Here is a 13,430-nt window from a genome sequence, read left to right as displayed (position 1 = left end):
CAGCGGATACACGACGAATCTCTGTACTCGTTTCAGTGTACTCTGCAGCCGAATACTGCGCACCATGTGGCTAATCAGCAAGCATAAAGGACGTGGACATTCATCTCAACACTGATATGAAGATTATAACTGGATGTATAAAGACTACCCATCTGTATTGGCTTCCAACGCTTAGCTATATAGCCCGCCTTCCTTGGAGAGATAGGAAGCGTTGGCGAAAAACTAGGAAAACTAAACTAAACTCCTCGCGAACAGGGCATGATGGCCCAAAGGTACCGACCGGCTGCCGTATCATCCTCAGCCCACGGGCTTCACTGGATGCGGAGGTGGAGGGGCATGTGGTCAGCACACCGCTCTCCCAGCCGTATGTCAGTTTACGAGACCGGAGCCGCTACTTCTCAGTCAAGTAGCTCCTCAGTTTGCTTCAAAAGGGCTGAGTGCAGCTCGCTTGCCAAGAGCGCTCGGCAGACCGGATGGTCACCCATCCAAGTGCTAGCCCAGCCCGACAGCGCTTAACTTCGGAGATCTGACGGGAACCGGTGTTACCACTGCGGCAAGGCCGTTGGCGGCATGTAGGAAAGTAATGAATAATCCTCTGCTTTCCATCCACGAGGATATCCCAATATTGGAAACGACTAGACTTCGTTCTAGAAACCACCCTCTGAGAGTGGCCCAACAACCACTAGCTACTGACTTGCCCAGAGGCAGTAAATGGCACGACAGCTTCACAGATAGTGCCTCCACCAATGATCGCGACTGTGTCAATCCAGTGGAAAGACCTAAGAGCTTTGAACTTTCACGACAGGCGTGAATAAAGCCTAAACAGATTCGGAACGGGATATGGAATACGTGGACGCCAGTAGGGAAAGCTACCCAGTTCTAGTTGTAGCTGTGGGGCTCCAAACCACACTGTTCAACACATGGTCATGGACTGTGAACGAAGAGCTCATCAGCATTGCCTCCCTCAAGCGCATTGCCAATCTTGACGTCAGAATATGAGAAAACCAAGTTACGTAATTTACTTGCTGCGATATTATGTTTTGTTTTACTTTCTTATTGCATTCTACAATTTATCTCATTTTTCTTGTCTGATTTTGCATCCTTGATTGATATATTTTATATAGTATTTCATCACTGATCACGTAACCATTGTAAATCATGTGTGTAGCCCCATACGCTAAATAAATAAATCAGAAACATCCGGAATAGAAGACTGAGTGGACGAGGATCTTGTGCATGATATAGAGAACGTAAAGGTCTATACAGTGCCAAATTCCAGTTACAGATCTCATTCCGTTAATGCTGTTTTGTGTTTTCTTGATTATGTGAATTAAGTGATCACGCCATGATAAGTGCTCGTCAAGCACAGTAGCTAACAATTTCGCTTTAGACACCATCGGGAAAGTGAGATCTTCGAATATAATGCCCAAGAAAGCACACCTTACAGTTTACTCCAAAACTTCGCTAACCTGAAGGTGCTCCTTCCACAAGTGCTCCTATTTTACTGTATCACAAAAATACTCAAATATACAAAACCCTTTTTCTTTTACACGAGATAGTAATGTGTGTATTTGATAATGACTCTAATCTCCCAATGTATGCTTCACAATCTCTCTTTTTTTAAATTCAGTATCGTAGTTACAAGTATTGAGTCCATTAAGATAGTTAGAACCGTCTATATAGCGATTTTTGTCTCGCTCTCTCAGTCACTCTCCCACCTCTCTCCCTCTCTCTCTTTATCTCTCTCAACATGTATATAACGTGTGAGTACAGTACAGATACAAGAGCCGGGATTAGATCGTCGCCTTAGTGTCATTACTTCCGAGGAAACTTATAGCGCTGGCTAGATGCACCGGTATAAAAGGCGGTGGCAACATGAGGTCGTGTCACTCCCCGTAAACTTCGCCAGCAGAGAAGATGAGGTCGGGTCTGTTATGGGTCGCTGCTCTGTTAAGCGTCGTTTCTGCTAAGGCACAATACCCTGATGGCTGTGAGTACATTTAGGAAAACTTCGTGCATATTATTTTACTCATCATTCGCTAATAATACGTATCTTGTACAGATTTTAAGCCTAATTTATGTAGTAACTAGGAGCTAACGGCCTGCAACCTGCTAGCTGGTCCCAATGCTGATATCTGATTCATAACTAATATTTTTAGGATGCTTACAAGTTGTTACAGGGATATATAATATGTATCACGTCAGCATCATAAATAGCTGAAATTGCATACTAGTAATAATATATGCTTTGCTTCAGATTACTACCGCAATACTACTGTTTTTCACGCCGTGAAGTGCATCACATTATTGTATGTTATCTCATTACGGTTATTATTGGGATAAATAATGTTAACAATCGTTCTAAAGTGTAAAAACTACAAAATAGTAGAATTTTAATAGGGATGAAATAATTTCTTCCAGAAGCAATGAAAAACAATGCCCTACATTCAGAACGCCTTCAGATTGATTGGCTTCAGCAACCCAGTTCCTCGAAGATTGACCAAGATATTTTTTTTAATCTTCTTCTGTTTGTTCTCCTTTTCTGTTTCTTTTTCTTCTTACACAGTTTCACGGTTTTCCGTGAATGTGTTTCGTGTTTCAGGACAAAATATTATTGGAACTACATATGAACAAATGATATGGATCGCTAATTACTCATAGCTGAATAAAATGTAGCCATAAAAACCAAATGGTGTAACTAAAATCAACATTAACTTGATTTCTTTTGTTACACTTTCAGTAACGTAAGTTAAATTTATTCGTGTGGCATGAAACTGGTCGAGGTCAGGTCATTTATGAAATAATGAAATAATTTTAACTGCTTCAGTCACTGTTTATATACTGCTACTATCGGGTAATTGGGATTAAGTTTAACTGTGCTGCTGGTCCCGGCGGAGGTTCGAGTCCTCCCACGGGCATGGGTGTGTGTGTTTGTACTTAGGATAATTTAGGTTATAAAGTTTAAATTGAGTGAATCAGTAAACATTATTTTATAACTTACAGAACGGTAAAAATTATTTTTGCATTTTATTAAAAAGAAAGCGCTTTCAGCTGCTCCAGCCCTTCCTTTGCGATGCCAGACTTGTCTGCTCGGAAAAATAATCGCTCCAGACATCTACTAGTTAGTCTGTGAGCGACAAATAGCTTACATGTCCTTTCCCCCCTGAGTAGCTAATGAGATCCAGTCAGTGTTTCTATGAGATGTAGCGCATTTTGTGAATAAACATAATTGGAACAGATGTTCTATTTTTCATCCAAAGGCTCTCTAGAAGTTAAGTGCAGCAGAATTCAAACACAGTTTCTCTTGAACTAAATCAAGTTACTGACAATAACCAACTAATAGTACAATAAGCGTTCTACTCTTTTATGATCACCTTCAAAATATTTGTCGGTTTCATTTCCTACTTTACTACTAAAGGTTGGGATTACGCTGCTAGAAGTGTAAACATAACATCAGAAATAATTCCATCATTATCACTATCCTGTGATGTTTTAGATGGAATATTACTTCCAGAATTTAAGATTTTCCATCCATTCTTGTGTTGAACATGCAGCTGACATTATGTAGCCACTTTTACTGGTACAAATGAGAATGTCCAATATTAGTTCTAATCCAAGTTGATGGAACAACTGACATTTCTGTACTCATTTCCCGGTTAAGTATTATTATACTGAGTTCGAGTCTCGGTCAGGCACACAGTTTTAATCTGCCAGGAAGTTTCATATCAGCGCACACTCCGCTGCAGAGTGAAAATCTCATTCTATTATTATACTGTTTATGTATCGAATGTTCTGTTTCCGATATTTTTTTCAGGGCACCTGAATTTCTGTAAGGTTTTTCTACTGTTTATTGTGCTCTCAAGCAATAGAACGTCCTACACATATCCGTCGTGTTCTCGAATTTTGTAGCATCTTGAAAGTCTATCACTCCGTTCTCATAAAGGTGCGCTGGGAAACATAAGTCCGTAACCTTATCAGGGCTCTTGATGAAACAAGTCTCCTCGAAAGATAGTCCTGCCTGTACCGCGGCTTTGTTGGTATACTGTGCTGAATTTAAACGTACGTAAATCATCCTGCTGCGGTATTTGTCGCTGCAACTCTCACTGTTGGTGTACCTGTTTACTTAAGACATGGAGAAATTTAGAATACGGCTTAATTCATACGGCTTCACTGGGGATCGAGGAAGAAGTGTCCCCGAAGAGTGTGTGGTTACTGCAATAGAGCGATCCCTGGGTAACGCCTTCATACCAGCTAATTCTTCAAAGATGTTGCTGATACAGCAACAAGTTTGCAAGAGAACTAATATGTGAACAGTCCTTTTCAGGATCAACCAAACACGGAACACACATCAGTGTCCATTGGTATCAGCTTGCGGATATATTACTTGAACACTAAATCGATTTCATCTACTAAGAGTCAATGTCTCTCACACTCGATGCTTCGAAACGCTGTAGACGTTACAGCAGTACAGGAGATCATATCAAGGATAACACAGGACTTTACAGAAGAGGAAGTGTAGACGGATATGCGCTAGTTTGGGCCATAAATGATGAACAACACAACGTCAGACAATTACGAACAATGTCAGATCCCATCTTGGCTATTACAGAGTAACTTATTAATACATAACTGCAGATTACTATAGAGATTTCCGGCATCAGTATTCTAAATATTTACAAACCTTCGCAAGCCAGTCTACCCAGTCCACGTATAAGCCCTTTAGTAATCCAGTTGTATATGTCGGTAATTTCAACAGTCACAGTCATGTCTGAAGGTGAAGAAGAATTATGTGATCTGCTGAATGGAATGGACAGTCCAATGAGTACAGAACATGGATTGAGAACAAATAAAAGAAAGACGAAAGTAATAACAAGTAGCAGAAATGAGAACAGCGAGAAACTTAACATCAGGATTGATGGTCACGAAGTAGATGAAGTTAAGGAACCAATGACGGACGACGAAAGAGGGCATCAAAAGCACTCTAGCACTGGCAAAAAGTGCATTCCTGGCCAAGAGAAGTCTACTTAATTTGACGAAGAAATTTCTGAGAATATACTTTTGGAGCACAGCACTGTATGGTAATGAAATATGGAATGTGGGAAAACCGGAACAGAGGGGAATCGAAGCATTTGAGATGTAGTGCTACAGACGAATGTTGAAAATTAGGTGGACTGATAAGGTAAGGAATGAGGAGGTTGTGTGCAGACTCGGAGAGGGAAGGAATATGGGGAAAACACTGACAAGGAGAAGACACAGGATGATAGGACATATGTTAAGACATCAGGGACTGACTTCCATGGTACTAGAGGGAGCTGTAGAGGGCAAAAACTGCAGAGGGACACAGATATTGGAATACATCCAGCAGATAATTGAGGATGTAGGTTGCAAGTGCTACTCTGATATGAAGAGGTTGACACAGGAGAGATATTCGTGGAGGGTCGCATCGAACCAGTCAGAAGACTGATAACTCAAAAAAAAAGGGTCATATCTGTTGAAATCAGGAAGAAAACAGCAAAAGGACTATTCTAAGTGAATGAGTGGAAACGTACAACCTCCAGCTTCTGTACAAAGATAAAAATGAGCTACATGCTAAATATCAGGTACGTTTCGATCTGGTGGATGGCTAAATTATTATTCTTCTGATTTGTGCAGTGTATACAACTCTGGGTTTGACAGCATGACAAAACGTGAGGTCCTCAAGTTATTATTACGCAGCCGACATTTCATTAGTTACGTCCGACCCTCAACGTCGATGGAATTTTCAAGTTGCGAACTGGGAAGTGTTTCAGTAGCGTCTTTATAATACAGTTCAGTGGATTTCTGAGAAATATATTCCACGTGCGTTCCGAAAGGATTACATCCCCAAATAGTCTCAAGAATGAGATGAGTTATATGCTAAATATCAACAATCTCACAATGACATACAACAGCTAATATCCTCTTGAAGATTCTCAATAAGAACAGAATATAAAAATGGCGTAAAACAACGGCAGGACTAAACTTTACACATTATAGTCGAAAAGGCTGAAACCTTATAAGAAACTTTCTACAGGCCCAAGGTTTGTCAAAAACAGAGTCCCACATACTAACGTAAATTCGGTTGGTACCAGTCTAATGAAGTAATCGGAAACCAGAATAGATAAAGCGCTCACACAAATTGTGAAGACTACTAATGTGACTCCTGCATTGAGAAACTTGATGTACCCTTGAACAGACTAAAGGAAAGTAAAGCTATTGGCTCTAATGGCTTGTATCCAGAGTTTGTTAAAGGCATCGAATCTAGAACAAAACTGTATTTCACAGAATTTTTCAGTGTGATTCTGAGAACTAGAAAATTACCAAAGCATTTCAAACACATAACAGCCGTCCTGAAACCAGGCAAAGATGGAGCCGATGCTTCTCACTACCGACCAGTATCTTCTCTCAGAGTGACGTACAAGATACTAGAAACGCTTATTCTAAATCGCATTCTAAGGGTTCAGGAAACATTAGGGCTACTGCGACCACGTCTTAACATTGACAGCTAGATTTCACCAAGTTCTCAAATTAGCTGAAGTTTTTGTGGATCTTATGAAAGTTGATGATACCGTGTGGAGAGAGGGATTGACGTCAAAGCTTATTGAAATCATCCCTAGAGAAAATCAGGCACAGTCATTACTTTGTAGAATCTCATTCGTGTTTGTTTTCTGGTTTTAGTTTTTAACCATATAATTGCTCGAACATGGGTGACTTGTCTCGAGGAGACACTGCCTTAACAAAGCAGTGTCCATGTTGGTTAGAGCATTCGATTTACTTTTGTCAGACTTCTGTTGCATACTTTCCTATCAGCGTCTCTTGGCTAACTATTGGTTTTTCGACATTGTCGCGAGGTTCAAATGGCTCTGAGCACTACGGGACTCAACTACTGTGGTCATAAGTCCCCTAGAACTTAGAACTACTTAAACCTAACTAACCTAAGGACATCACACACATCCATGCCCGAGGCAGGATTCGAACCTGCGACCGTAGCGGTCGTGCGGTTCCAGACTGTAGCGCCTTTAACCGCTCGGCCACTCCGGCCGGCGACTCGCGAGGGTATCTTTCATTCTATTCTTCCTATTCTGAACGGTCAGTGTAGGTTCGATAACTCGGTGAAGGCAATTTCTCCAGTGGAGGAAATGACCAATTAAACCCTCTGCAGCTCCGGAAGCATTAAAGTGGCAGGCCCGCCATAGGACCGTGCTAGATAGGGCCCGTAACTATATCAAACAAGATTTTTTACTAAAAAACTTCATAAATATAAGCCAGATCAACGACAACTCCTTAGATCTTGTGGAGCAGTGTTAGCTCGGGTAGTTAACCACTGGATGCGGGTAGATCTAACACACCCGGTGATAACTGTCGTCGCTTCATCAAGCTGCACGTCAATCTTCGTTGTGTGGGTGCTGTTTTCCCACATAGGTGCGCAACACCCACCAGCGTAACACACAAGAGCGAGTGCAGCAGAGCATAAAGTACTGGCATGCGCAGATCAACTTCTGCCGGAAATCTTGCGAGGTAGATTCAGTCTTGAGCCAAGCTAATTAGTTAATTGTTGTCTGAATGTCAAGAACCGATCCAGAGTGATTCATAGCTACACTCCTGGAAATTGAAATAAGAACACCGTGAATTCATTGTCCCAGGAAGGGGAAACTTTATTGACACATTCCTGGGGTCAGATACATCACATGATCACACTGACAGAACCACAGGCACATAGACACAGGCAACAGAGCATGCACAATGTCGGCACTAGTACAGTGTATATCCACCTTTCGCAGCAATGCAGGCTGCTATTCTCCCATGGAGACGATCGTAGAGATGCTGGATGTAGTCCTGTGGAACGGCTTGCCATGCCATTTCCACCTGGCGCCTCAGTTGGACCAGCGTTCGTGCTGGACGTGCAGACCGCGTGAGACGACGCTTCATCCAGTCCCAAACATGCTCAATGGGGGACAGATCCGGAGATCTTGCTGGCCAGGGTAGTTGACTTACACCTTCTAGAGCACGTTGGGTGGCACGGGATACATGCGGACGTGCATTGTCCTGTTGGAACAGCAAGTTCCCTTGCCGGTCTAGGTATGGTAGAACGATGGGTTCGATGACGGTTTGGATGTACCGTGCACTATTCAGTGTCCCCTCGACGATCACCAGTGGTGTACGGCCAGTGTAGGAAATCGCTCCCCACACCATGATGCCGGGTGTTGGCCCTGTGTGCCTCGGTCGTATGCAGTCCTGATTGTGGCGCTCACCTGCACGGCGCCAAACACGCATACGACCATCATTGGCACCAAGGCAGAAGCGACTCTCGTCGCTGAAGACGACACGTCTCCATTCGTCTCTCCATTCACGCCTGTCGCGACACCATTGGAGGCGGGCTGCACGATGTTGGGGCGTGAGCGGAAGACGGCCTAACGGTGTGCGGGACCGTAGCCCAGCTTCATGGAGACGGTTGCGAATGGTCCTCGCCGATACCCCAGGAGCAACAGTGTCCCTAATTTGCTGTGAAGTGGCGGTGCGGTCCCCTACAGCACTGAGTGGGATCCTACGGTCTTGGCGTGCATCCGTGCGTCGCTGCGGTCCGGTCCCAGGTCGACGGGCACGTGCACTTTCCGCCGACCACTGGCGACAACATCGATGTACTGTGGAGACTTCACGCCTCACGTGTTCAGCAATTCGGCGGTACGTCCACCCGGCCTCCCGCATGCCCACTATACGCCCTCGCTCAAAGTCCGTCAACTGCACATACGGTTCACGTCCACGCTGTCGCGGCATGCTACCAGTGTTAAAGACTGCGATGGAGCTCCGTATGCCACGGCAAACTGGCTGACACTGACGGCGGCGGTGCACAAATGCTGCGCAGCTAGCGCCGTTCGACGGCCAACACCGCGGTTCCTGGTGTGTCCGCTGTGCCGTGCATGTGATCATTGCACTGCTCTCGCAGTGTCCGGAGCAAGTATGGTGGGTCTGACACACCGGTGTCAATGTGTTCTTTTTTCCATTTCCAGGAGTGTATATACTGTGTTGTAGTTACTTAGATTCCGTGGAAAATCACAGTAGTTCCCTTTAAACTCCTTTTTACTAAACTGGAACGCAGAAAGCTCAATTTTATTTGGGTTATAATGAACTCTCCATTTACGGAATCAATCATTCAATTACGGCCAATCAGTTATCAGCACGTTCTCATAGTTCATAAGATCTTCACTCTGGAAGACAAATCTTATGTCACCTGTATTCCGAATAACTCGTAGCCCATATCTGGCATGTCATGGGTGCAGAGGTTAAACAGAATGGTGGACAAAATTGATACTTGAGGTAGACCATTATTTAGAGTCCTTCATCTACTAGTTTGTCCATTCAGGATACCTTACATCGCCTGTCAGCGTGTAAGTTGTTTACTAGGCGCTCCAGCTTTTGTGAATGTTGACAAAAGCTGATAAAAAATAGGATACAGGCTGTCGAAATGAAATCCTAAAGAACAGTAAAAAGATTTACCCTTTCAGATAAAAATACAAAAATAAGGGAAAAAATAGGAACAAACTTTTGGAAGAAGGAAATGGTAAACCATTGAAATGTTGGACAAAGCATGTTGACAGAATGCCAAATTTTTATTGGAGTGACCGGTTACGATTCTATTTAAAAACCATCTTCAGACTCCACAACGGTGGGTGGACTCTGTGGAGCAAGTTGAGCCGACCTTCTAGCAGTTATTCCAGCGTCTGAGGTCGGCGCAACTTGTTCCACGGAGTACACCCACCGTTCTGGAGTCTGAAGATGGTTCTTAAATAGAATCGAAACCGGTCACTCCAATAAAAATGAAGAAGTTCCAACCAAGACTGTTTTTAATCTTTAATTTTTTTAGCAGTTATTCCAGCGTCGAAGGTCTGCGCAACTTACTCCGCGGAGTCCACCCACCGTTAGAGTCTGAAAATGGTTCTTAATTAGAATCGAAACCGGTCACTCCAACAAAAATCAAAAATTGCGCTAACTTGGTTCAACACACAAGGTTGAGGGATTCCAACTACGGCACCAAACCTGAACCGCATTAGGGCGGGTCAAGTGAGGTGTGATTACACGTTGAAGAAGTGGAGTTTCCGTTCACCTGCTGACTGCGACTGTGGAGTGGAGGAGCAAGCAATACGACAGATTGTTAAGAAGTGCCCACTGGACATTTATCTGGGGACTCTGCACAAATTAACTCCGATTCCCCTGAACTGGTTGTCACATTAAGACATTTCAATTTCATTGTAGATGCTTTTGTGCGTTTCTGAAACTATACGATAAATAAAATAACAGCTTCAGTACTACGATGCTCTCTTTTTGCAAGTAACTCTACTGCCACTATGTGTCGTCTACCTTGCTACAACTTTAACATCAAATGAAAGTTCTATATTCCTTATCTTTCACTATCAATGTCACCAAGTCATAAGTAAGAGATTTCCACTTCTGGTCCTCTAATTGCTCGAAAGCCCTTTGAGAGACGGTAGGAATTTAAGCTCTGCTCACGTTTGGGATACCACACGTTACTGCTTCTTTAACTACGGTCACATCTTCAGTACAAATAAGATTTACTTCTAATGAGAATCGTTTCACTATCTGCAACGCAGATTATAGTATGCGTGACCACCTTTCCGGTTTGTTCTGGATTCGTCAGTCTATATAGGCAGGAAACGTATCCAAATTATTACACCATTATTGATGCTTACCTGTTGATTGAACTGGTAAATAAATGGCTTATACTTAAGATTTAAATGTCTTAAGTAACCTCAAAACACTTTAAAATGTCTATATCGTTTCCAGCAAAATGCCAACAAAAAATTTAAAACAATTCCTGGGTGATTTCTTTATTCCTTTTTTGTTCCAATTTGTGTAGGCTATCTGGTGTATAATCTTCTACTCAGTATTTGTTATAATTCTCTCATTCTTTTCCTATATAACGCCTGCGGTCCAGTTCAAAAGCAAAGCGCAGATGCAGACAAGTTTCTATGTAGGTGGAAGCGACAATATTTTTGTAAACGATTTGCTTTCATTAGTTTCACAATTTTTTCTGTGATGTCTGTATTCGTCGGACGTAATAGTGTCCACGAACCATGCACCTTGGCGTCGGTCGGGAGGTTTGCATGCCTCAGCGATGCAGATACCCGTCCGTAGGTGCAATCACATCGGAAGGGTGTCTGTTGAGAGGCCAGACAAACGTGTGGTTCCTGAAGAGGGGCAGCAGCCTTTTCAGTAGTTTCAGGGGCAACAGTCTAGATGATCGACTGATATGGCTTTCTAACATTAACAAAAACAGCCTTGATGTGCTGGTACTGCGAACGGCTGAAAGCAAGGAGAAACTACAGCCGTAATTTTTCTCGAGGGCATGCAGCTGTACTGTAGCGTTAAATGATGATGGCGTCCTGTTGGGTAAAATATTCAGGAGGTAAAATTGTCACCCATTCGGATCTCCGGGCGGGGACTACTCAGGAGGAAGTCTTATCAGGAGAAACAAAACTGGCGTCCTACGGATCGGAGCGTGGAATTTCAGATCTTTTAATTGGGCAGGTAGGCTAGAAAATTTAAAAAGGTACATGGATAGTTTAAAGTTAGATATAGTGGAAATTAGTGAAGTTCGGTGGTAGGAAGAACTAAAATTCTGGCCAGGTGAATACAGGGTTATAAATACAAAATCAAATAGGGGTACTGATGAAAATTTAACAGCCGTGTGGGACTGGAATTCGACTGTAGAAAAGGAAGAGAAGGAAAAGGAGTAGGTGAATGTGGAATGGGGGTAAGGAATGAAAGAGGAAGTCGCCTGGTAGAATTTTGCACAGAGAATAACTTAATTATAGCTAATACTTGGTTTAAGAATCATGAAAGAAGGCTGTAAACGTGGAAGAGGGCTGGAGGTACCGAAAGGTTTCAGATAGATTATATAATGGTAAGACAGAGATTTAGGAACCAGGTTTTATATTGTAAGACATTTCCAGGGGCAGATGTGGACTCTGACCACAAATTATTGGTTATGAACTGTTGATTAAAACTGTGAAATTGCAAAAAGTTCGGAATTTAAGGAGATGGGACCCGGATAAACTCAAAGAACCAGAGAGTTTAGAGAGTTACAGAAACAGCATTAGGGAACGATTGACCTTGTCCGATGTAAGAGAGGGCCTGACAAGATTAATCTGATCTGGTTACAAGAAAAAAAAAAGTTTTCTGAAATGTGCTTCTCAAAATTTTCATTTCTGTCGCTTGTGTTGGGCATTGGCTTCTACCCTTTCTACTTTCTGTCGCTTCTATTCGGGTACTGGCGGTTATCCTTTCTACTCTGTTACAAAGTGTCCCATTCAAGATTTGCGAAATACAAATACGTTTACGAAACGCTGCTCCCTCAAAAGCCTTGGAAATCGAAGCCGAAACAATGTTCATGCGTGCAGTATACTCATCGTTACCAATGGTATACCAAATCTCTAGGATTCCTTCATGAATTGTTTTAAGAATTTCTCCCAGTTTTCCTCGTTGTTGATCTTAGTGGTGGTTTCACTTTCGTTCTAGATCGCTTTTGTTTCGTGCCGATGTCACATCTTTTAATGTGTAATTATTATCACACCCGCCGAGTGTGAATCCATCGTCTTACTTTGGAACACCGAGAATTTTAAAGCGCTGATCAAACCTTTTTTGAAAACATAACCTGTATATTTTAATCTTCTTGCGCTGCTGTGATTATTAGATTATTGCCTAGAACGTGGCAGGAGTACATGTAAGAGACCATCAAAAAGTTTCCGTTCGAAGGCGTTCGTATGCTCCGTTCGTACAGTCCAGACTCGGTATGCCATTCACAGTGAGCGGGAGAATCTCATAAGAGAGGCTGAAGATCCCGCCTTGGTAAAACACCGTGTCTTCCTGCGTGTAGAAATCTGTAACTGTCTGCGGCACGTCCTCGTCCGTCAGGAATAGTCGCATCTTGAAGGCCTTTTTTAAGAGACCGAAGGCTTGATAATCGCATGGGCAGAGATCAGGACTACAGGCCGCGTACTACACTGTCTCCCACTTGCATTGGGGTAACTTACGCGCTACGACATGTGCAATATGGGGACGGGCGTTATCACGAAGCGGCAGCACCCCTTGTCGCAGTTTTCCTGGACGTTTTCGACAGGCATGCTACCCCGTACGTAATCTTCATTCCTATTTTCATCCTGTTTGGGCACGTTTGGTGATAATGTCATCATAGTTCACGTTAGCGTATTGACCGCTCACACGTCGGGATGACACGAATGCCTCACTAATACCTCGCCTATATGTTGTTGCTTATATACGCGCATCGGAGTCGCGCTACCTTGCTTAATGCTGCAGCAACGGTAACTTTTGATAGCGCCCCCCCCCCCCACTAAGACACCGGCTCGATTTCACATATTATTTAATGTCTGGACACA

At 43.0% G+C, this 13,430-nt stretch overlaps 1 protein-coding gene and 1 pseudogene across 1 annotated transcript in view; one reads left to right on the top strand and one right to left on the bottom strand.

The window, feature by feature from the left end:
* Positions 1 to 449: 449 nt before the first annotated feature.
* On the bottom strand, positions 450 to 567 carry LOC126102351 (5S ribosomal RNA; annotated as a pseudogene).
* A 1,348-nt stretch (positions 568 to 1,915) lies between these two features.
* Positions 1,916 to 13,430, top strand: part of LOC126101245 (odorant receptor Or2-like) — a 249,127-nt gene continuing 237,612 nt past the window's right edge. Inside the window, exon 1 of the mRNA XM_049911932.1 lies at positions 1,916 to 1,990. Within this exon, the coding sequence (XP_049767889.1) occupies positions 1,918 to 1,990 (73 nt within the window). The 5' untranslated portion in view covers positions 1,916 to 1,917. The remainder of the gene's footprint in view (positions 1,991 to 13,430) is intronic.

Source organism: Schistocerca cancellata, chromosome 9 (assembly GCF_023864275.1).
Source record: "Schistocerca cancellata isolate TAMUIC-IGC-003103 chromosome 9, iqSchCanc2.1, whole genome shotgun sequence".
Taxonomy (NCBI): domain Eukaryota; kingdom Metazoa; phylum Arthropoda; class Insecta; order Orthoptera; family Acrididae; genus Schistocerca; species Schistocerca cancellata.
This window is presented reverse-complemented; position numbering and strand designations above follow the sequence as displayed.